We start from the raw sequence: 23961 nt of genomic DNA on the forward strand, positions 1-23961 counted from the left end.
TTGCTTTCTTTTTAGTTAATGTTTTTCCTTTATTATTATTTTTATACATGTTACAGAAGGGCTGATGGTTTGAGTTTGCCACTGTGCCTTTGTGGTAAGATAATCTACTATTCTGCACATATGCAAATTGAAGTTGAGTACTCTTTTTCTTCTACAACTGCTCTCAGTGGATGCACATTTATTGTAATAGGCAGCGTATTGTGGAATAAAGCTCCATGTGCTTTGGAATCATAGGTGTGAATTTGAATTTCAACTTCACACTGTATCCTTAATTCAGATTCAACAGTAAATAATTAAGTCCTTAACTGTGTTCTCCGTATTGCTCTGGGGACTGGGGATAATACCATCCCTAGTATGTCATGGAGCTGACATTTAATTTTCAAAAGTTGGGAGTGAGTCATACATTGGGAGTGAGTCATACAAGTAAGAGGATTTCAGATTTTAAATGCTATGAAAAAGATAAAATTGAATGATGTAATTGAATGACCACAAGCATTGGGAAATGAAGGGATACTGATGGGCATCAGGGATGGCCTTTCTGAGGAGGTGCCATTTGAGCTGAGACCTGAATGATAGAAAAAATAGCCAGTCACTTGAAGAACTGTAGGTAAGAAGAGAACAGACAAATGCAAAAGCCTAAGGTGGAAATAAGCTTTGGAATATTAGAGGACTAGAAGGTCTACTTAGTTCTAATTTAATGAGTAGAGGATGAATGATAGGAGATAAGAGTGGAAAGGTGGGAAATAATTAGATTATGTAGGGACGTAGGTGAAAAGTTTGGATTTTAATTACAGTGGGAAGCCATTGGAGGGTTTAAGCAGGGGAATGACAAAGGGATATGAGTAGGTACTGATAGCATCTGCTATCTCCAAATGGAGATGTCAAGGAGATTGTTGCATATATGAGTGTGGAACTAACTGGAGAGATCAGAGCTAGAGAAACAAATTTGAAAGCCCTCATCCACATATAAATGTCATTTAAAAACCTTCGGACTGGATAAGATCTCCTAAGGACATCTTAAAGAGTATAGGAAGAGAATAGAAGAGATCTCAGGGCTGAATCCTTGGGCTTACTAATTAAGGGTTAATGAAGAATAAAGACCCAGCCAGCAAAAAAGATGGAGAAAGAGAAATAATCAGAGTAGGAGAAAAGCCAGGAATATATGGCATGACATGAACGACACCTTCTTCACAGGGCTATTTTGAAGATTAAGTGTGATAATGCAAGTAAAAGTGCATAACAGCAGTTTAAAAAGGCTTAGAACATCCCTCCTAATTGGTGACTAAGATGCCAACCTCTAGCACTCTAGTCTGTACTTTATACCACAGCTAGATCTACTCTCTCTTCAGCTGAGATATCAGGAAGCTAGAACACCGTCCATCCCTCTCACCCTTCTGCAGCCCAGGATCAAAAAGGAAATCATCAGTTCCTCGTCTGTTAGTGTGGTGAGGCGCCTTTCCTTCTGTTTTCTCCGGATGTGTAGTAGAGGATTTGGGAGGAAAGATGGAGAGCCTGTCTTTCTCAGCCTTTAACTCTCCAAACGTTGAAGTCCTTCCTTCTCTTATTTCATTATACTTTTTCTCTCATCTCTACCACTCCACCACTTCCCACAAGCGACGAGGCTCTTCCTTCTCTATGATAATGGTAATAATGGCGAGAGATTACGAACTTTTTCTGTTCAGTGATTCCTACATAAAGAAAATTTTGAGGTTGACGTTAACTAGATATGTTAGTCTGAATTCTCTGAGAAGCAAACATCAAGATGATATTAGACATTCAAGAAATTTATTGGATGAAACACCTGTAAGGAAAATGAGGAGGGAGCTGGAGGAGGCTGGGAGAGTTATGAGATCTCCATGCGTCTAACTCTTGAAAAAGAGAGGAAACAGGAAGGGCTTAGACTGCATGGCAGTTTTAAGAAAGCTTTAGCAAGGCCACTGGGGAGTCCTGGAGCCATAGTGTCCCTGCTCTACTCATTCAGTGATTGAAGGTGAAGGATTTCAGAGCACAACAGCTGGAGCCAGTGACTTTACTTCCCACAGTAGGAGATGCATTTTCGTGCCTGCCACACCCGAGGACTGATTGTACAGTCATGCTCTGCATAATGATGTTTCAGTCAACGATGGACCACACATGTGACACTGGTCCCATTAGTACCATATAGCCTAGGTGTGTAGTAGGCTATACCATCTAGGTTTGCGTAAGTACACTCCGTGATGTTCACACAACGAAATCTCCTAATGATGCATTTCTCAGAACATATCCCCATCTTTAAGCAGTGCATGACTGTATTTATTTCCAGCACTCTTCCTGTATAGTTGGTCATTAGCAAGTTGTTTAGGGCCCAAAGTTAATACACTGAAAAAAATCACAAGATAAAGTTTTCGTTGTTTTGCTTGAATTATGTTTAATACAATCAGCTCTCCATTTCATCCCCAAGATACAGTGTTCTTGATCTTAGCCCTCGAAAATACTCCTTTCTAGTGTCTTCAGAACATTTCTTCACTTTATGATTTAAAGTTTGAGCTTCCAGTTCTGTTACTCTTGGCATCTTGTGCTTCCCTTCTTAAGTGAGTTTTTCTTTTCCAAGCGCATTCTGAGAAGATAGGTCAGTGAATGAGTCACCAACCCTTCCCATTGAAGTATTTTCTAAATTACTCTCTTTTATTCAGTTAATATATTTGTTTAAATTAAAATTGCCTTTTTTATTCTACAGTTTCATAAAACTAGATTCTTTTCTGTGTATGATCTGTGGTCGCTAATTTCATGTGGATGTCATGCTTCTCTGATGTTTCTTATCTTCAATGTTCTCTTGCCTTTCGTTCCATTCACCTTTACCTCCTTAGGTAGGTGGGCCGAAAATTCATTACACGGTATTAATTTGGTCGTGGGGAGTGGGGATGAGACAAGGAGTGTAGCCCATTTCGTTGTACACATACTTTTTCTCTTCAAATCTAAAATGTTCTTCTGGGCATACTTTTTTATTCTTGATTTCATGGAGCCTCATTTAATTAAACCAAGAATGACCTAGATCTGAGCTTTTTTTTTTTTTTTAACATAGGAAGTGTATGTGTCGAGAGCTCACTTTGTACCCAGGCAGCTGGCACTTAATCTTCACGTTAACGCTAGAAGGTAGATGATAAATCCATTTTACATATGAGGAAACTGAGCTGGCAAAGAGTTAAGAAACCTTCCCAAGATCACATAGTTAATGGCTAATTAGTATAATTTGACCCTCCACATTCCCTAGCTTCTGCTGTTTCACGATGCCTTGTCTGTATGTTGTCTTAGTTTTATAAATGTTGTGTAAATGAATCACACCTCAACTGATTATCTCAAAGTATTTGTGCTTGACCTAAAATTATCAGAACAGATACTCTGAGATGTTAAGTCTTTACTGTTGCCTATTATCTAGTCTGTTTCCTTGGAAGTTTTTTTTGTTTTTTGTTATTTTTTTTTAAATTACTACTAACTAAATACTAGCTTTAAATGTCTAACTAGGTAACATTTGGTAAAGTTCTGCCTTATTTAAAATTTCATTGTAGTTTTAGGTCATTTGTAAGAATGATGTCTAGGGCAAACTTTAAAAATCTCTAGGAAGTTTTCCTGAGACCTTTAAAAAGCAATACGTATTTTGTTAAAATTTCTAAATAGTAATTCTAGAACTTGTTTCCCACTCTTCATAAGGTGAAGCGATTCTTGTTTCTTATGCTAATGTGAAAACGTGAGAGGTTTAAATAAAAGGAATTACCCAATAAAAGTAAATTGAATAATAAAAAGTTCTAATTTTATGTGGCTCATTTATGTTTTACTACTATTATTATTACATTTACAAACTTTCCTTCAGTGAACAAAGTATTTCGCTAAATCTAAGAAGCGGTGACTGCTGGAGAAGTAGATAGAATGCATTTAAAAAAAAATTTGATCAAAACAGTTAAACCATAGTTGTCTAGTAGATTTTAATATTTTTAAGAGCATTTTTGGCGGGCATAGGAAACTCATCTTACATTTCACCTGTTGTTAAAAGGGAAAATTGGTACTCATAATCAGAGGATTTGTGGTTCTGCAACTACTTTTCAAATACTAGACCAAATGTCCTCTTTTTTTCTTGCTAACTCTTAGGGATTTAAATTTAAACATCATATTCTTCAGGAGACCTTCTGTGACTTCCTAAGCTAGGTTAGGTTCTGCTGTGTGCCTTCATATTTCATAGTGCCCTATATTTCTGTTGACGTCGTATGATTCCTACTTTGTTGTAGTTACTTTTTTATTGTCTTTGTCTAGTAGACTGTAAACTCTTTAAAAGCAGTGACAGTAAGTATCCTGGCCAGTTTTGTATTTATAGCACCTACACCTGTAATACTCACTGTAGGTGTTCAGTAAAACTTTTTGAATGAAAATGAATAAATTTGAGGAAATCTTTTTGGAGTATAGCAAGCAACTGTGCCTACTTGTTAATCTGGTAGGTTGTAATTGCAGAATGAAAGCTTTTATTTCTTCGTTTCTATGAACAAACTGGAATAAAATTCAGAACATATGTTACTGTCTGCTCTTAAAAGTGGAGTTACTCTTCTTTTCCTTTTACCTGTGTATAGCTACTGAAACTGCATTCTCCTGTGAAGGGGAGCTCTTCTGTCTTTCTCTGACAGCAGCAGTGGAAGAGAGGCCAGGAGAAAGCAGTGGAACCCTGCTGATGGAAATAGGAGCTGGCATATTTCCTCACAGCCGTTTAAATTTAAACTAGGATCAGTGAGCAATCAGGAGTTCACTCACAGATACTGTCATCAAGAGGGGCAGTTGACTGGAGAAAACTGGAAGTAATAAACCAGCTAGGGAATATTGCTGCATTTCATAACTGTCTGTACCAGTAGCATTTTTACACTTGGAAGCTGAGGATTCTAAGGGATTGTTTTCCATGATACTGTATAACATTTTAATATATCAGGTTTGATTTCTTAGAAACAATAACGTGTTTGGTTTTTAATGACAAATAAACGGAGCAGTGGAATAAAGTTTAAATAATTTATTAAGGTTGTTTAATGCCATTTAACTCCTTCAGTGTTTTTCAGACTTTTCAGTGCATGTGTTCTTAAGCCTCGATAGCTTCATAGTTCTGTGTATAAATTATTTACTACAATCAGGTCAACTATTTGATTGAATATTGCATGGACTCTAAGCTGTTAATTTGAACAAATCATAAAAGGGAAATGTAAATATGAAATTTCAAGTATTTTAAACAAATAGTTAAAATTGAGTTTCTTCTTGTAACCAGTTTAACAATGTCTTGATTTTGGAATAGTTTAGAAGGACTATTCTTATTGCCTTTGGAATTTTAAAGGCATAAATAGACTTTACTATTAGTTTTAGAAATGCTTTAAATCCTGAAAACACTATTATAGTAGAAAGATGAGCTGTGTATGTCCTTTTTAGTACCTCAATTCTCAAAAAGATTTCATGCAAAGTTTACTAGAACATAATACTATTAAATTAAAATGCTGTAACAAAAAGGAGTAATGCACTATTTGGCTTATTTATTTATTTATTTTTAAGATTGGCACCTGAGCTAACAACTGTTGCCAATCTTCTTTTTTTTCCTGCTTTTTTCTCCCCAAATCCCCCCAGCACATAGTTGTGCATTTTTAGTTGTGGGTCCTTCCAGCTGGGGCATGTGGGACGCCGCCTCAACTTGGCCTGACGAGCAGTGCCTTGTCCGCGCCAGGATCCAAACCGCCGAAACCCTGGGCCGCCAAAGCAGAGCACGCGAACTTAACCACTCGGCCACAGGACTGGCCCCATTTGGCTTATTTTATTGCTTTTTCCCCTCCCTTTTGAATTTTTATTTGAGTAATACATGTACATTATAAAGTTGTATAGTTATAATGAAAACAGTAGTTCCGTGTTCACTCTTTCACCCCTCCGTGTTCCAATTTTTAGTTCTCCAAAGTTCTAAATGATGTATTTTCACTATAATACTTGATTTTTCAACTTGAGACGCTATTTGTTTACTTCTTGCTGTGAAGATGAGGATGCTATTTTTCCCTCCCTCACCTATTTTTGAAGAGTTATTATTTTAGTTGTGTTTTGCCTTTTAACTTTAATACATATACTTATGCAAACATATGTATCTCCATAAATACATTTTGGAGAGAGACGTCTCCACAGTCTCCCTGACCTCCCCTCTCTGTTTCAGCAGGTCCCGATGCTTACCCTCCCCTGCGTCCCTCTCCCTCTCTTTTTGCCTCCTGCCTTTGTCAGCGGAACCTTTACGTATAAATATTGACAAAGTTAATAGTAATTACCTTCTTTTCTGTTACCACATTTCATTCTTTCGTATTTTGTTTATAAATGGATTGTAGAAATTGGAAAATAGTAAACCGTGTTTATTTGTTGACTATGTGAATGTTCACTGCAGAGTTAGGATGACATTTCCTTCCTTACAGCTCTGATGTCATGATTTCTGTGCCGCTCAAGGAGAGTGTTTCTAATGTCCAGGTCAAATTTTCGACCCAAATCAGTTGCTCAAATCAGCTCATAATTATATTATGACAAGGACATGTTTATATAAGTTTGCTTTGTTTCTCCTAGAATTTCTAACTACCTTTTTTCTTATTGAGACAAGAAACATCTTTTCCTCACCATGTCATTAATATTATTTAATGCCTTAGTTATTTTACTTATTGATTATAATCTCTTTTTGTTATTGTTCTTTTTCTTGAAGACATACTTGGACAAAAAACTTGCTGTCCTAATTTGGACCATTTACTTTCTAGGTTATTCTGTAACTGCCATTCTGGGATTTCCCTTCACTGGATCCCAACATTAATTCCATTATTTCTTTCAACTCATGTTAGTTGGCAAATATCTATGGAGCACCTACCTTTAGTGCAGGCACTATTTTAGACTTTGAAGATATACCAGTGAACATGATTGATAAAATGTGGGCCTGTTTTTCCTTTTTATTGGTTTTTCATGCTCATTTTGTTTTAGCTTATCCTCAAATAACTATTGAAAAGTACACAGGAAGTAAATGAGTCCTTGTGTGTTTGAAAATGTTTTTAGTTATTGTTGCATTTAGATGATATTTTGAATGGATGTAAAATTCTACATTCAAGATAGTTTTCTCTCAAAACTTTGAAGACTTTTTTTTCATTTTCTGTTAGCATCCAATGCTGATAAGAAGACTGGTGTCATTCTAATGTTCATTTCTTTATAGATAGTAGGATTTTTTCCTTTCTAGAATTTAAGATCTTCTTATGCTTGTTCTGAAACTTCATGATGAAGGGTGTGTGTGTGTGTTTCCTTTATTGTACTGGACACTCATCCTGCTAACCTGAAGACTGGTATCTCTTAAGTTCTGGAAGTTTTTTTTCTATGATTTCCTCTCCATTTTTGTATGTTCTCTCTTTCTGGAGCATTTCTTGGTCATAAACTGATCCCTTATAATTTTTTTTCTTATTTATGTTCTTTGGTTTTTTTTCCATGTTCTGGAAGATTTATTTTATTCTCCACCTCTACTACTGAAGTTATTTTGATAATCACATTTAGTAACCAAGAACTGGTTTTGTTGATCATTGCTTTATATGTGTGTGTGTCTGTTTTTTGTTTTATGGCTATATCACTTCTCATTTTTCTGGGGATACTAGACAGCTCCCTTCCCTCCCCCCACCAAAAATTATTTTGTGTCCTCTGAATTGGTACTTTCCTCCAGGATCAGTTGTTCTATTTATTTTGCTTTCTCTCTTTCATGTTACTGGTTTGCTTCATACGTTAGTGATTTTTGGTTGTCTGTATTTAAGCATGTGAGACTGGGTTGAATTTTCTGCATAGTTGGCATGATGTCCTCTGCTTTTAATTGTGTATTGTTTTTACCCCAGCCCTTCCCCTTTCTCCCTTCCCCAGGAGTTTTCCTATGAATAGGAAGTGGACTGGGGGCTCTCTTGTATGGCATGGGAGCTTTACTTTTCATTAAGAAAATGGGGAGCTATCCATCCTTTGGCCTGGAGGGCCCCCCAATGGGGGTAGGATTTTACACTGGGGCACTGGCACTCAGCTATGGGCCTATATTTATAATTACCCTTGTGATTTCTTCTTTAAGTCATTGTTTATTTAGGAGTGCGTTGTTTAAGATTCACGTGTTTGTGGATTTTTCATATTTCCTTGTTGTTGATTTCTCATTTAATTCCACTGTGGTGAGAGAACACACTTTGTATAATTTCAGCGCTTTTAAAGTTATTGAGACTTGTTTTGTGACCTAGAAAATGGTCTACCCTGAAGAATGTTTGAAGTGTGCTTGAGAAGAATGCACTCTACAGTGTTGGCTGGAGTGTTCTGTAGGTGTTGTTGGGTCTGGTGGTTGTTAGTGTGTTCAAGTCTGCTATATCCATGCTGATTTTCTTTCCATTATTGGTAGTGGAAGTCTACACCTATTGATGAATTTCTGTTTCTTCCTTCAATTCTGTCAATTTTTGCTCTGTGTATTTTGGGGCTCTAGTGTTAGATGCCTATGTGTTGATAATTGTTATATTTTTCTAGTGAACTGTCCCTTTTATTATAAAATTCACTGTCTCTAGTAACACTTTTTTATCTTAAAGTCTTTTTTGTCTGATATTAATTAGCATGGATGCTCCAGCTCTCTTTTGGTTTTTGTTTGCGTGGTATATGTTTTTCCATCCTTTTGCTTTCAGCCTATTTGTTTCTTCAAATCTGAAATGCGTCTATAGTAGACAGCACATAGTTGCATCTTATTTTTTTGTCTGATAATTTCTGCCTTTTGATTGGAGTATTTAATCAGTTCATGTTTAATGTTATTATTGATATGGTTGGATTTATGCAGTCATTTTGCTTTCTATATGTCTTATGTCTTTTGTTCCTCTGTTTCTCCTTTTCTGCCTCCCTCCCCACTGCTCCACACTTCTGAACTCCTATTACTGAAATGACGGACCTTCTTGGATAATCTTCTAGTTTTCTTAGCTTTTCTCTTTGCATTTTTACACTGCTTTTTGGGGAAATTTTTCTCAACTTTATTTTCTCACCCTCTATTGAGTTTGTTTTTTTTTTATGCTGTTATATTTTTAATTTCTAAGATCTTTTTTTGTTCTCAGACTATATCCTTTTATGGCAATCCTGTTTTCATTTCATAGATTGGTAGTTTTTCTTTCTCTGAGAGTATTCTTTATAGTTTGGTGGTGTTGGTGTTTTATCTTTTTCTTCTCCCTACGTAGCTTATATTTCTTTTCTTTCTTTCTTTTTTTTTTTTTTTTTTGAGGAAGATTAGCCCTGAGCTAGAATCTGCTGCCAATCTTCCTCTTTTTGCTGAGGAAGACTGGCCCTGAGCTAACATCCTTGCCCATCTTCCTCTACTTTATATGTGGGACGCCTGCCACAGTGTGGCTTGCCAAGCAGTGCCATGTCCTCACCCGGGATCCTAACTGGACAACCCCGGGCTGCTGAAGCGGAACGTACACACTTAACCGCTGTGCCCCTGGGCCAGCCCCCCTTTTTTTTTAAATATCCTGTTTGCTTTAGTCTCCTTCACTTTATAAGCTTTTCTCAGATGTCTGTTGGTACTTGGTTATCTGTTTATATTTAAGAGAGGGGGATAAAAGTTGATTAGAAGCTCCCAGTGGAGAGAGAGCTTCACTCTGAGCTTCACTGTACTGTCATCTGGTCTGTTTCACTGATGATTCCCTAATGTCAGTTATCTTTAGGTCTTTCCTCTTAGGCTCGTCAGAGTTCCTAGAGAAGTGTCCTTACATCTGCTTCCTAGAATGTATATTAGGGCTGGCTACCAACCTTCTGGACACCAAGTAGACGACGAGGGCCTAGGCTCGGGCTGAGAATTTGGTGTGCATATGCACTCATTTCATTGTTGTACTCCTACCCTCAGCTGTACCTGATGTCTCCCAGATCAGACACTCTCTGTTTTAGACTCTCTAGAGATGAAGTCACTCCAGTCTTCTGCTGGGAATGGGGTAATCACTTGACTGCTCAGAATATAGGAGAGAATATGTCACTATGATAATTTCTTGAAACATAGTTTGTCAGTTATTCCTGCTATCGGTTTTTGAACCTTCTGAGAATTCTAGTGTAAATTGAGTTGGTTCTAGCTCAGTGTTGTCTAATAGAATTTTCTGTGATAATGGAAATATTTTGTATCTGTCCATTATGTCCACTATGGTAGTGACTAGACACATATGGCTGTTGGGCACTTGAGTGTGACTTGAGGAGCTTGATTTTTATTTTATTTTCATTTATTTAAATTGAAATAGGCACATGTAGCTGTGGCTACCATATTGGACAACATGATTTAGATTTTCCCCCACCATTAGCTTAGGATTCAGCATTCTCAGGTCAGTTTCTGTTTGTCTACTAGCTACCTTGCTTTCTATTTTTTTTGTTTTCTCTCCTATTTTCCCTGTCCTCATGGGCTTTTGTCTTAAAAAATATACATATATCTTTACTGTAGTTTTGTGGGATTTGGGGTGGGAGCAAAAATAGATGCAAGTGTTCACTTTGTCATCTTAGATGTTCATCATACACTGCAGTTCAAAGAGCTTGATCATGCTAATTTCTGTCTTCAGCAATTAAACCATATGCCCAATTCTTTATTCCTTCATTCTAGAAATTCTAATTCTATTAATGCAACCTATGATCTCTAATCTTTATTTTTTACATTCTTATCAACATGTCGAAATGCATTTTGGTTTCATGTAAAAATTTCTAGGTTCTTTTTGTTTGTTTTAGTTGTACAGTTTTCATGTTTTATCTCCTTAACTTATTTTGAAATTCACGGCATATACTACCGTGCTGTGACTTCCATAGACACTTAAATACTTAGTATCTTATTGACTTAATTATTGAGTTGAAATTATCTTAGAATATATATTTCCTAAATTCCTAGTGTAGGGTATGTGTCTCTCTTTTAACCATGTTTTTCCTAGTTATTTGAAGAACAAAAGAGACATTTTTTTTTTTTTTTTTTTTTAAAGATTTTATTTTTTCCTTTTTCTCCCCAAAGCCCCCCGGTACATAGTTGTATATTCTTCGATGTGGGTCCTTCTAGTTGTGGCATGTGGGACGCCGCCTCAGCGTGGTCCGATGAGCAGTGTCATGTCTGCGCCCAGGATTCGAACCAACGAAACACTGGGCAGCCTGCAGCGGAGCGCGCGAACCTAACCGCTCGGCCACGGGGCCAGCCCCCAAAAGAGACATTTTTGAAAAATAATAGAAAAACACTAAGAAGAAAATCTCTTATAATACTGGTACCTAAAATATAACTATTACCAACATTCTGGAGCACACCTTTCTTTCCCTCTTCCCTTCAGCATTCACAAATACTTAGTAAAAGCTATTTTGTAATCTTTTTTTATTTTTAACTTGGTAGTACAGTATGAATTTTTACTAACATTGGGGGTTTTTTAATGCTGAGAAGTGCAAAATATGAGGTGACTTTATTTTAAAACTTTGTATTCCTTGACCTTTCGTATTTATTCGACTAAAAAAGTTGTTGAATAATCATTTTGTATTATAATGCTGTGCTAAGCATGCAGATGCAAGCTTGCTTAAGATATAATTCTGCTCCTTGATCTTGGACTAGGATTCATATTTTGGCTATAATAAATTAAAACAAGGTCAGTTTCTTCAAAAAATAAATTCTCTTGGATAGAGTTTTAAATTGATAGATTTTCACAGAATTGCAGTCTGTAGGAAATGATGATGTAGCTTGATTTCAGCATGGTTGAGAATATGTTAAAGGTATAATACATCATTAAACCAGTGAACTTTCTCTATATTTGCCAAATCACTTCTTTAGATCTTCATAAAGTATAAAAATATTGGAGTTCAAATATAAGTAAATATCTTTTAGTAGTTGAAAAATATTTTGATATTTTGTTTTTTTAATCTCAGCCTTATTGAAATATACTTGAAAAAATTGTAAAATAAAGTGTACATCATAGTGATTTGATAGACGTGTACATTGTGAAAGGATTCCCACCATCTGATTGATTAATACATCCATCACCTAACTTTGTGTCTTTCTTTCTGAGAACATTTAAGTTCTTCTCTAAAAATATTTTATTTTTGTTTTGTAGGTTAAGAGCAGGATTATGTGATCGCTGTGCAGTAACTGAAGAACATATGCGGAAAAAACAGCAGGAGTTTGAAAATATCCGGCAGCAGAATCTTAAACTTATCACAGAGCTTAGTGAGTTTCCTGTCTTCATTTATTAAGTATTCAAAGCATAATGTACTCTTGTTAAAACCTATTAGTAAATTGGTTGCAATCAAATGGATCGTTTACGTATTTTTTTCCTTATTTAGGCAAAAGTTCACGTCATTTTTCCCCCTTTGTATAGATTTAATCTTCTGCTTATTGTAGTAAGAAATAGGGTGCAAAAAGATTGTGCACATACTGACCACGTTGGCCTTGAAGTCTCACCAGCTATAAGACAAGAAGCAAATTTCCTTTAGATATGACCATATTAGCCTGTTTGGTTTCATCTTTATTTCATGTAATTTAACTGTTTAGTAAAGTTAAATACAAATCAGACAATTTAGGGTTCTACAAAGGTGTATACTTTTTGGTTTTCATGACATTCTATTTACAGTATACTGTTTTCAGTTGAGTATCCTTATCCATTTAATGTAGGGTTTTCTTAGATTCTTAGCCTTCTCTTAACTTTTTTCTCTTCTAACAACTTTCTTAACCTTCTCTTTTAACTAAATACTCTCTTAGTGACCTTTACCTGGATTTCCCATAAGCAGCTCACAATCAGCATGTCCAAAATCTAATATCTTTTCCCAAGTAATTTTATCTTCTGACTGTATTTTTTTCTATTATACTGCTATCCTCTGATTACTCAAGCAAGAATATATGCTCATTATTTTAAAAAGAGATGGAAAGGACATAGTTTTATTTTACTCCCAGAGGTAACTACTATTAACAGTCTGATAAGTGTGTTTCCAAGTCCAGATTTGTCTATCTTTCTGTCTCTGTCCCTCCTTCTCTCTCTCCTCTTTTAAATTTTAATGGGATCATACCATACTTCTTGTTTGAATGTGTGTTATTTCATTTTAGATTATGTATTAAAAGTCTTTAGGGGCCGTCCCCATGGCCAAGTGGTTGAGCTCATGTGCTCCGCTTCGGCAGCCCAGGGTTTTGTGGGTTCGGATCCTGGGTGCAGACATGGCACCACGCATCAAGCCATGCTGCAGCAGTGTCCCACATTCCACAACTAGAAGGACCCACAATTAAAATATACAACTATGTACTGGGGGGATTTGGGGAGAAAAAGCAGAAAAAAAAAGAAGTCTTTACATGTTAATGTATTTAGTTCTATAGAATTCTATGGTGTATATGTATGAATACATGCATGTGTTTATTTAGGAATTTAAGAATATTACCAATGAATAGAAAACTATTACATCTCAATAAATATAGTTGAATCCGTAACTATCATTAGTACTAGAAATAATCTCCAGTAATGTCTACATATCTAATAGTCAGATTTCCATCAGCTTTGTCTGAAAAATAGCCAAAAACTCCAAACAAGCGCAAAACCCAGGTGTTAATGAATAAGGATAATGGTCTTTTTTGTGGCTGCATTGTATTCCATAGTGTAGGTGTTGTTTATTTAGCATTTTTAAGCATTTATTAAGGATTTTTTTCCTTAGTTTTTAATGTTATATAGTTTTAGTGCAATTTCGACTAAGGTTTTTTGTTTTTTTTTTTTTTTGAGGTAGATCAGCCCTGAGCTAACATCTGCCAATCCTCCTCTTTTTGCTGAGGAAGACTGGCCCTGAGCTAACATCTGTGCCCATCTTCCTCCACTTTATTTGTGGGACGCCTGCCACAGCATGGCTTGATGAGGGGTGCCATGTCCACACCCGGGATCCAAACCAGTGGACCCCAGGCTCCCAAAGTGGAACGTGCGCACTTAACCGCTGCGCCACTGGGCCAGCCCCCAACTAAGTTTTTCATATTGATGGATGCTCAATTTTTTGTTCGAGTGTTGAGAATGTCTATTTTCCTACATCCTCTTCAGCTTTGGGCAAAAATGTATTAAATGACACTATCCAATCTGGTAGGCAAAGAATGATAACTTTTTTTTTGAGGAAGATTTGCCCTGAGCTAACTGCTGCCAATCCTCCTCTTTTTTTTTTTTCTTTCTGTGGAAGACTGGCCCTGAGCTAACATCCATGCCCATCTTCCTCTACTTTATATGTGGGACACCTACCACAGCATGGCTTGCCAAGCGGTGCCATGTCCGCATCCGGGATCTGAACCAGCGGACTCTGGGCTGCCAAAGCAGAATGTGTGCACTTAACTGCTGCGCCACCAGGCTGGAATGATACCTTTTTAAAATTACCATTCTCTTTATTACTGTTCAGTTCAAGTATCTTTACACATGATCTTTAGTTTGCAGTTCTTCTTGGGTGAATGGCTTGATTATCCTTTGCCTAATTTTCAGATAGATAAAATATTTCAAGTTCATGTTGAAAATTCAAATCCAAGACTCAAGAGCTTTTACTAACCTCTTTTCTAGTAACATCTATATCTTCTTCCACACTGAGAATGCTGGTTCTTGAGGACACAGGGATGATAGAATTAAAATATCCCCTAACTACTTATTTTTTTTAATCCCAGATTAAGCACAGTAGTCTCAGAATAACACCACTAATAATATCACCAATGTGATTACTGAAAAGTTCAGGAAAACTTGATTTTTCATTAAAATGAACAGTAGAGGAATCATCGAAGTCAAATCCCAAATGACATTATTATAAGAATAAAAACACTAAGGACTTCATGGTTATGAATTTTTGGTGTTTGGTTTACGAATTTTTGTTTCTATCTTGTTGCTACTTTTTCCTGCTTGTCCTGCCTTTTTTTCCTTTTTGTTTATACTTTTCCCAGTTGTTGAATTTTGAGGATATTTATTTGTCTTATTTCATTTTTATTTGATCCTTTACAGTTTTTTAAAACTCTTTATTTCTGTTCTTTTTGATCAACCTTGAAATTTTACCATATATTCCTAAAATATAAAGTTAATATCCTAACCTTCTTCTGAATGATATGAGGACTTTAAAATCCTTTAACTCTGATCACCTCCTTCTCCACTTACATGCAATTTATGCCTAGTCTAGACTACTTTTTTTGGCTCTATGAGTTAGAAAGTTTTTAAAAATTATTCAGACCATTTTTAAAAGACTTACATACATGTTTATCAGTTTCTTTGCTTTTTATTGCTTTTTTCATCTCACTTTCCTTTTGGGATTATTATCCTTTCTGAGATACATCCTTTAGAAGTTCCTCTAGAGGTTATTTGTGGTTTTACACTCTTATTATTATCCGAAAATGTTGTTATTTTACGTTTACTTTTTTAAGGCTATTTTGCAGGATAACGATTATTTTTCCCTGGCTACTGTTAGGATTTTTTTCCTTAGTTTTTAATGTTAAATAGTTTTAGTACAATTTCAACTAAGTTTTTAAAAATTTTGCTTAGTATACATTACAAAATCTGTGGAATCACATCTTTAATCATATCTGGAAAACCATCAGCTACTAGTTCTTCAAATATTATGCCTTTTCCTTTCTCTCTGTTTTGGGATTCTGATGAGACCTTGTCCTTCTATCCTTTGTCCCTCTTAACATCCCTTTCCTATATTTCATCCCCTTTTTTCTCTCTGCTGCATTCTGAGTAATTTCTTCAGGTCTCTTGTTCAGTATACAAAGTACTTTAACAGTTCTGTTATGCTGAGTTATTTTATTTCAGTAACCAAATTTTTCATTTCTATTAAAAGTCTGCTTAGTCATTTTTTTAAATGAAATTTAAAAAAACATACAGAAAGGTAGGGAGAATAGTAAAGAACCCTCATACACCCATCACGTAGATTTAATAGTTGCTCATATTTTGCTATATTTTTTCATTTTCTTCAAACTGAAATATTTTACTGTAAGTTATACACATCAGAACATTTCTTCTGTAAGTACTTGGATAATTCCTACCTAGGCACAATATCGTTACCTTACCTACCAAAGATTACCCATAATTTTCTAATATTCTCTAATAGCCAGTTCATATTCATATTTCTACAATTTAAGGTCTTTTGCAGCAGTTTTGTTCAAACCTGCCAATCACAGACCACACATTGCATTTGTCAGCTTTTAATCTGGGATGGCTCCCTTTCCTATTTTTTCCTTTCATGACACTGACTTCTGAAAGAAATAGAGCCATTTTCCTAAAATTATGCCACCTTCTGGATTTCTCCCCAAAGCCCTCTGGTACATAGTTGTATTTTTTTAGTTGTGGGTCCTTGTAGTTGTGGCATGTGGGATGCCCGCTTCAGCATGGCTTGATGAAGGGTACCATGTCTGCACCCAGGATCCGAACCCGCGAAACCCTGGGGAGCCAAAGCGGAGTGTGCAAACTTAACCACTCGGCCACAGGGCTGGCCCCCAAATAGGGATTCTTTTTTTCTTTTTTCTTTCTGCTTTTTCTCCCCAAATCCCCCCTGGATTAAACATTTTTGACAGCAGTACTTCACAGGTAAAACTACTTCATATTGCATCATATCAGGAGACAGCTATTGTCAGGGTATTCCACTCTTGGGGGTTCTAAGATTGATCAGTGACTTAAGGTGATGGCCAGATTTCTCCATGATAGAGTTATCTTATCCTCTTGTACCACCAAGTAATTTGAGTGGGAGGATGGATGTGTGATTCCATGAAATCCTGCAAAAATAAAATTCTCCTTCAATCTTTCTTTAATGATTTTAGCATCTATTGGTGATCTTTGCCTGAATCGATTATTTAATTAGAGACTACAAAATGATAACTTTCCATTTCTGTTGTTCTTTCTACCTTTATCAACTGATATTTACATATCTGTAAACAAGAATTCTTCCCCATCAGTTGAGGCTATTGATTGGGGCGTGGAGTTCGATTCTGACTAGAAAGACATGATACATCTTAATTTTTTCTTTTTAATTACCAGTTTTCAGAGTAAGGTCTTGCATAGTAGTTGCCTACAGCAGTAACACATGAGGTTTTGTATGTGTGTGCATTCTGTTTCATTTTGGTTTCGATGAGAGTGGGACTTTCTCTTTTTGTTCTGGTGAGGAAGATTGTCACTGAGCTGACATCTGTGGCAATCTTACTCTATTTTGCACATGGGACACCACCACAGCGTGGCTTGATGAGTGGTGTGTAGATCTGAGCCCAGGATCCGAACCTGCAAACCCCTGCCACCAAAGCTGAGCATGTGAATTTAACCACTGTACCAGACTGGCCCTGGCTTTCTCTTTTTTGAGTATAATAGACGTATGGGATTTTATGTATCCAATGTGTGCCAATCCATTGCCTTCATTATTATTGATGCTCATCTCAATTTTGCCTACCTTCTTTTTTGTAATAACTTATAATGTGTTTATTTTAGGCATTCCATTTTTAAACCTTTGAACATTTCATTACTATATAAGATAATTCTGTTATCTGAAATACTTGGTAATCTATATATGAGTTATTTTCTACTGACTCTTGTGGTAAGTTAATTAGGATCACTTTGGCTCAGTTTCAGGAATTTGGCTTAAACTGGCAATCTCAGGTTCAGTCCCTCCACCAGAGCTGGTAGCAACATCTGCTTACTTACACTGGTTGAGTTTTAGCTCACAGTTTTGTTTCGTTTTTGTTGATGATTGTGGTGGTGGTATGGGAGTCCCTTGGATTTCTCTTCCTGTGAGCTCAGCAGTTTAGTAAAAATTATGTTTTTATGCAAGATCTACTTGTTTTGTGGTAAGACTTTGTTAGAACATCTAATCTACTCTACCACCCTCAACTGTTTGCTTAGCCTGAGGAGGTTTTTTCTGTTACTTCTTTGAGAATTTGTTCCTTTCCATTCTTTCTGTCTCTTCTTCCGGAACTCTTATTAGACAGATGCTGGGTCCCCATGCTGCCTAACTTTTCTTTTATACTGAATTCTGGGAGAATTACTTAGGTGGATATTAATTCTGTCTTCAATCACATTTATTCTACTTCCATCCCATTTATTATGTTTTTAATATTTATGACCTTCGTTTCTTTTTCATGGCAGCCTGTTGCTTTTTTTTAATGGATCCATCAGCCTTTGAAATCGTTCTGAAGATGTTAGATATCTTTTGTTTGCTTTATTAAAACTATTTATCCAGAAGTTAATTCTTATTTTGGACTGGTTTTTAGTTTTTTTAAAAAAATTTAAGTGTTTTAAATTTTATTTTTTAAGTATTTATTGACTCTTAATCATCTGTGGTTGTAGATGTCTCTAAATTGATGGTTTTGTTAAATGCAATCTTACTTCCTTAGCTCAAGGAAAAATACCTGCTTTGCTGATAGTGAACGCAGGTTCTGATTTACAGAAGCCCAACTCCAGTGGCTGAAAGTGGGAGAAGAAGACACTTGACTCTGGAGAGCTTTTCTGTAGGGTATATGGATAGTTTGTCTTCTGGGTATAGGGGTGCCTTCTCTAGTGGTTGCTAGAAGTTGCTTGGGAGCACTGTCTTGGTCTCTGTTTCAGTATTTATTAATGGACTCTCCTACATTAAAAGTTCCAGAGATCTAGCCTCAGGCCTTTAGCCTAGGGGCAACTATTAGCCACCCTTTATTTACCATTCAGCATTTTCTGGACCTTGCTGCCTCTGATATTGGAATTACTATGAGGTTCTGCTAGAAAACCCACTTGGCTCTTTCTTTGATTTTACCATCAGTCTGAACTTAGCTATTTTTAAATCATTCAGGAATTTTTCATAGTTCTGATCTGCTAGTGGCACCCTTTCTGGTTTTTCAGTATTGCAGTTAACTTATTTTTAGAGGTTTTTTGTCATTTCATTGGGATTTGGAGAGGCAGAGTCAAGTAAAGCATCTTAATCGAAAGCTAAGGTCATCTTTGATTTCTTTCATCCTACAAAGGATGAGTTGCCAAATAACTACCGATTCTGCCTCTGTACCAGCTCTTCTGCCAGTCCTCACTTCTGTTTCTGCACCTCCACCTTAGTCCAGATACTGACTTCTTCTGATTGCCTCGCTTGTCTTGTCAGTGCTTTCTTCTCACTTTGATATATGCTATACATACTGACAAATCAATCTTCTCATCAGTCATCTTTGAAAAATGATGCCTGATAATCTTTTAAGATAATATTCAGATATCTTAGCCTGCTTTTGAAGGCTTTCTACCATTTATGATACCCGATCTTTCTAACTTTGTTTCATTAATTCTCTGTATAGAATGGTCACCTGACTAGCTCAGTTGTCCTCTCTTTGATGAATCCTTTCCTCATTTTCTCGAGGGCCCAAAGTAACCTTTTTCTCCTTAGAATTTCCTTTGGTACTTTATCTGTACCTCTGTAACGCCCTTGTCACTTTCAGTTGTATAAAACATATTTATGTAACATCTTGTCTGTTATTAGAGGGCACTTTCCTTTAGGTTATTGTCTGTATCTTAAGGTTTTTTAGATCCTCCACAGGAGGTAGTTTATCTCACATATTGTAAATAGTCAAAAAATTTTTGTTTACTCAACGTAAGAAATATGTTTAGATTTGTAAACCACTAAATTATTAACAAATTTTTGGAATATGATTAACTTTCTTTGGTAAAGGTTAATTGTATTTACTATGACTTGATTTCTTGGATATAGTCCTCCGAGTAAAACACATGCTTAACTACTGACATCATACTAAGGATTGATAAGAATTTTGAGCTGGCTGCAGCAGAAATAATAGCCCCAAAGTGGTTTTCTGCTTTATAAGTAAAATAACGATGGATAGGAAAATTTAGTTAAGGTAGATTCAGCAAATTTATAGTACTTCAGTGGATATATTTACATTTTACTGAAAATATAATTATTCATGAAACATAGAATATGACTAAGGAAGAAAATTTGTCTTAAGTAGTGCTTGTTATAAAAGTTACACTGATAGTGTTATGTTTCTTTTATGATCAGATTTATTTCAGGATAACTGACTCTCACTAAAAGGGTATTTGAAATTAGTAGGACTGAGTAACCAGATGGAATGCTTTCTTGTCCTCAATATGAATAATTAGACTATACTCCCCAGTATGTGAAGTACTCTTTTTTGCCCACAAGCATTACATAAAATTGTCAGTTAATCAGTTACATGGAACTGGCACAACATAAGATGTATTAATCACTACCTAGTAACAAATTAGTTTTGCACAGTAGCATTAACCCTGACTAATATTATGACATAGAATTAGAAATCCTAATTTCTTCATAATTGTGGAAATCATTGAAAAAGCCTGATATACATGTTAATATAGCTGTAATATGTGCCTTCTTTTTCACATTATATTTAAGTGAATGAAAAGAATACTCTACAGGAAGAAAATAAAAAGCTTTCTGAACAGCTGCAGCAGAAAATTGAGTAAGTATTTTTCCTAAATTGTAGCAGAAAATTGAGTATTTTCCTCCATTTTTCTTTCTTCATCTTAATTAGCTAACAAACTGTAAAGATATGTTGAGTTACAGATTTCATTTTTAAAAATTATTATGTTCTGCAAAAAAAGATACAAAGAAAATGGCTATGTTTTTGTGTTTTGGGAGGATATAAGAAGAATGTATATGCATCTTTTAGGTTAGTGCATGAATATGTAAAGTATCAGAACATTTTAATTTAAAGCATTTTAATTTTTATAACCTATTATAAATAATAAATTATTAAAATACTTATATTTCAAATAAATATTTGGTTTTTGTCACCTCTCTTTCAGCCCTTTCCCAGAAGCTTCATAAAAGCAAACTGATTAAGTTTCCCTTCTACACACTTCTCAGGCCTGGAGAACTTCCTTCTCCATCTGTTCCTCTCTCCTTTCCCCCCATTTCTCTTAAAGAATAAAAATAATAACTTTTATCCTGTGTACTAGTTACTCTTCTTTGTGTTTCATATTTATTATTAATCCTCACTATGATTCTTTTAAGGTAATTTTATTATCTCTACTTTATGGATGAGGAAACCAACGCGCACAAAAGTCGAATAACTTGCCGTGGTCTCACAGCTAGTAGGTAGTAAGACATCACTCAGTCTGCTATCTTCTGACGCAGAGGCCTCTGTGCTTTCCATTACGCAACAGTGGAATCTAAAAAAGAATCTATTTTTCTGGGTATGGCCTGACTGATGCAGAGCAGAGATATGGCCAGCTCTTAGTTCCCATTTATGTAAAGCTTGTGTAATATTTTTTGAGTTAGGATTCAGGATAGTCGTAATGGTTTTATAGGGTTCTTAAAGATCCTTTGCATTTGAGGGACATGTACAAAAACTTTGGTAAACTAAGCAGGTGTAACATATTATTTTGGCTTAGAATAGTTATTGCCTTATGTATAAACACGTCTCACAAGTGGAATTAACATCCTTACAGTATACTTTTAGGTAGTGAATGTCCAATAGGATTTTGATATTCCTCTCATGTGATCAGTCTACTGAATATTGGTAACCAAAGGGAATTTTCAGGGGGATAATAGTCAAATGAGGAAAGAAGTCTATGGGGTCAGACAGGTTGCAAAACGTTTATGAAAATGTCAGCACTTTCTGATTTTACTCAAGCTCTGTAGTGAAGTGAGGCAAGACACAGATCCACAATCTCTTATATATGATTCAAAACCCAAAAGATTTTTTTGAAATGTTACAGCCTAATCTCACCTCATCTGGCAAGATGCTGTTTATAGTCCTTATTTGTGTCACTTCGTATGAGCATTGCTATGTTTTGCTGTTGAAATATCAGCATGCTTGACTAAAGGATGATGCCTTAGGTTCTACTGGAAATAATTATGTAGTAACCTGTATATGCTCTGAATTATCCTTTATTTAAGAAAAAATTTAAATTCTGAATCACATCTGATCTGAAGATTTCAGATAACTGTTGACATGCATTGAGCTACGTTATGTGAAGTGATTTAGCTTATGGTATTTTGAACATATCAACCTTGATATTTATGAATACCAAAGATAAATAAGATAACGAATGTGTAGAGGTTAATACGGAATTAGGTAGGTGAATGCCTCAAAAACCAAGGTCTTTAAAGTGTATTGAAACTAGATAATGTCATTTGCTTGGCAAAAATATGAATTCCAATCAGAATTAGTTTATTTTTAGTATTCTCAAAGTCACAGATTTTTCCTCTTAAAGCTCACTGATATTTTAGAAAAGAAGTAAAAGCTGAAGTTTGAAATTACAATGAAGATTAATCATGTAGATGAGCTCAGAACATGTACGTTTTATTTAGGACATGCCTTAGAACAGTGTAAGAGGTCATCTATTGTGTCTTTCGGTTCTCTTCTGAAATATGATAGTTGTTATTCCCATGAGCCAACTTCTTTTATAGTTTGTTCTCTTGAAACAAATTTTCTTTGCTTGGCAGTTAAAAAAAATAGCAAGTATTATCTTGTAAAGGCAACCAGTTTCCTCTGGATACCTATAGTACTGTAACATTATACTATTAGTGCCTGAAATTCCTCTCAACTTTAGAAAAAATATTTGCCTTATACTTCGGCTTGTTAAATGCAGTAATTCTAACTCATCTGAGTTGGATTTGACGTTACAGAAACCTTGTATGGTAGGACAGTTATTTACAGACACTATAGTAAGAAATTATTCAGTAAAAATTTGCCATTATAAAGTGTACATATAGGTTACTTATAACCCCATTTACAGAAAGCACATAATTAAATAAACTAGGTATTGAGGTTATAACCCTTTTTGTTTTGGGAAATGAATGTGTGTGAAAGTCAAAGGCGTGTATACACTTAAGGACTGTAGGATTCATTTCATTCAACATCCTCTTCTAAATTGAATTCCTTGTATAACTTCTTTAACAACCATTGTTTAGACACCTCTAGTACAAATTTGCTGTTTCCCAAGCCTATTTAATTTTAGTGAGATGGAATTATTAGAAAGTTCTAAATTTGTGTAGAAATCACTCTAGGTACAAATTATATTTGTTGATTCTGATTTTGCCTTCTGTGACCATCTGGAACAAGTATACCCCTCTCATAATTGATGGCCCTTTGTTTACATGAAGACAACTATCAGGGCCCTCCTGAGTCTTATCTTTAGAGTAAATATCCTCTCTTAATTGACTGTTCCTCGTGTCATTACTTTAAGATTCTTCAAAGTACTATTTCTCTTTAATGTTTTAGTTTATCAGTATCTTAAGTAAGAACTCAGTATTGTAGTTATAGTCTGATCAATAGAGCGATACTGCCCGCTCCATTTTTCTGTATCTTTATTTATATTAATGTAGTCAAAAGATACATGTATTACTGGTGGTTCCTTATTGGGTTTGCTGCTAACTAGACCCTTTAAGTCAAAGTCTTCTCTATCCTCTACTTGTAGACTTGTTTTAGATAAAAGTACAGGACGTCAGAGTCATGACTTCATAGTAGGTTGTTTAAGAAACCTTATATCTTTTAGCCTACTCCTTCATTTTAAGGTAATAGCACTATTGATTAAATACTATTTTCTGGGTGTTGGATTACATCTTTACATACGTTATCCTTTTCACAACTTCCCTACAAAAAGGAAGTAGGAAAGTACAGTACCATGCCTACTTTATAGGTGGTAACTGAGGCTCAGAAAGGTTAAATAACTCACCCAGTGTGACTAGAAAGTGTTGGACCCAGAATTCTAACCCAGGTTTGCCTCACTTCGCAGTTTGTATACCCTTTCTTAATTTTATGCTGAAACAGCCTCAGAAGGTTACCTAAGTGGTGCCAGAAGAGGATTCTTCCTCTTCTGACTCAGTAAGGCTTATATCTTGCATTTATCTTGTTCTATTTCATTTTGTTAGATTTGCCCATTATTCCAACCTTTGAGGGTCTTTTATGTGTTGTTTTTTTCCTGCCATGAGTTAGGTTAGGTTTTATTCTCAGCTTTGTGTCTTCCACAAATTTGACATTCTATCAGTGGCCTGCAT

The 23961-nt window shown here is 35.6% G+C and overlaps 1 protein-coding gene across 10 annotated transcripts in view; it reads left to right on the forward strand.

Moving 5' to 3' along the window:
- Positions 1–23961, forward strand: part of RBBP8 (RB binding protein 8, endonuclease) — a 103884-nt gene that overhangs the window by 42262 nt on the left and 37661 nt on the right. For all 10 annotated transcript variants that reach the window (XM_046671593.1, XM_046671591.1, XM_046671595.1 and 7 more), the window contains 2 exons: positions 12093–12205; positions 20350–20416. In XM_046671593.1, the coding sequence (XP_046527549.1) occupies positions 12093–12205; positions 20350–20416 (180 nt within the window). The remainder of the gene's footprint in view (positions 1–12092; positions 12206–20349; positions 20417–23961) is intronic.

This window comes from Equus quagga, chromosome 9, assembly GCF_021613505.1.
Source record: "Equus quagga isolate Etosha38 chromosome 9, UCLA_HA_Equagga_1.0, whole genome shotgun sequence".
NCBI lineage: Eukaryota > Metazoa > Chordata > Mammalia > Perissodactyla > Equidae > Equus > Equus quagga.